At 39.0% G+C, this 300-nt stretch overlaps 1 protein-coding gene across 1 annotated transcript; it reads right to left on the reverse strand.

Moving 5' to 3' along the window:
- PRSY57_0016700B (merozoite adhesive erythrocytic binding protein) lies at positions 1-300 on the reverse strand (the record flags this gene model as incomplete). Its single annotated transcript, XM_020114242.1, has 1 exon — positions 1-300. A coding segment is annotated over one exon (300 nt), but the record flags the coding sequence as incomplete, so codon positions are not given.

Here is a 300-nt window from a genome sequence, read left to right on the forward strand (position 1 = left end):
AGCTCTTCTCGCTTCTTCTATCCTCCTTGCATCTTCAGCTCTTCTTGCTATTTCTATCCTCCTTGCATCTTCAGCTCTTCTTGCTTCTTCTATCCTCCTTGCATCTTCAGCTCTTCTTGCTATTTCTATCCTCCTTGCATCTTCAGCTCTTCTTGCTATTTCTATCCTCCTTGCATCTTCATCTCTTTTCATAGCTTCCTTTTTTCTTGATTCTTCTTCTATTCTTCCTGTTTCTGTCTTCCTCGCTTCTTCAAATAATCCAAATTCTTCGGAGTATGTTTCATCTTCAACATTTTTTTC

Source organism: Plasmodium reichenowi, assembly GCF_001601855.1.
Source record: "Plasmodium reichenowi strain SY57 chromosome Unknown, whole genome shotgun sequence".
NCBI classification, from domain to species: domain Eukaryota; phylum Apicomplexa; class Aconoidasida; order Haemosporida; family Plasmodiidae; genus Plasmodium; species Plasmodium reichenowi.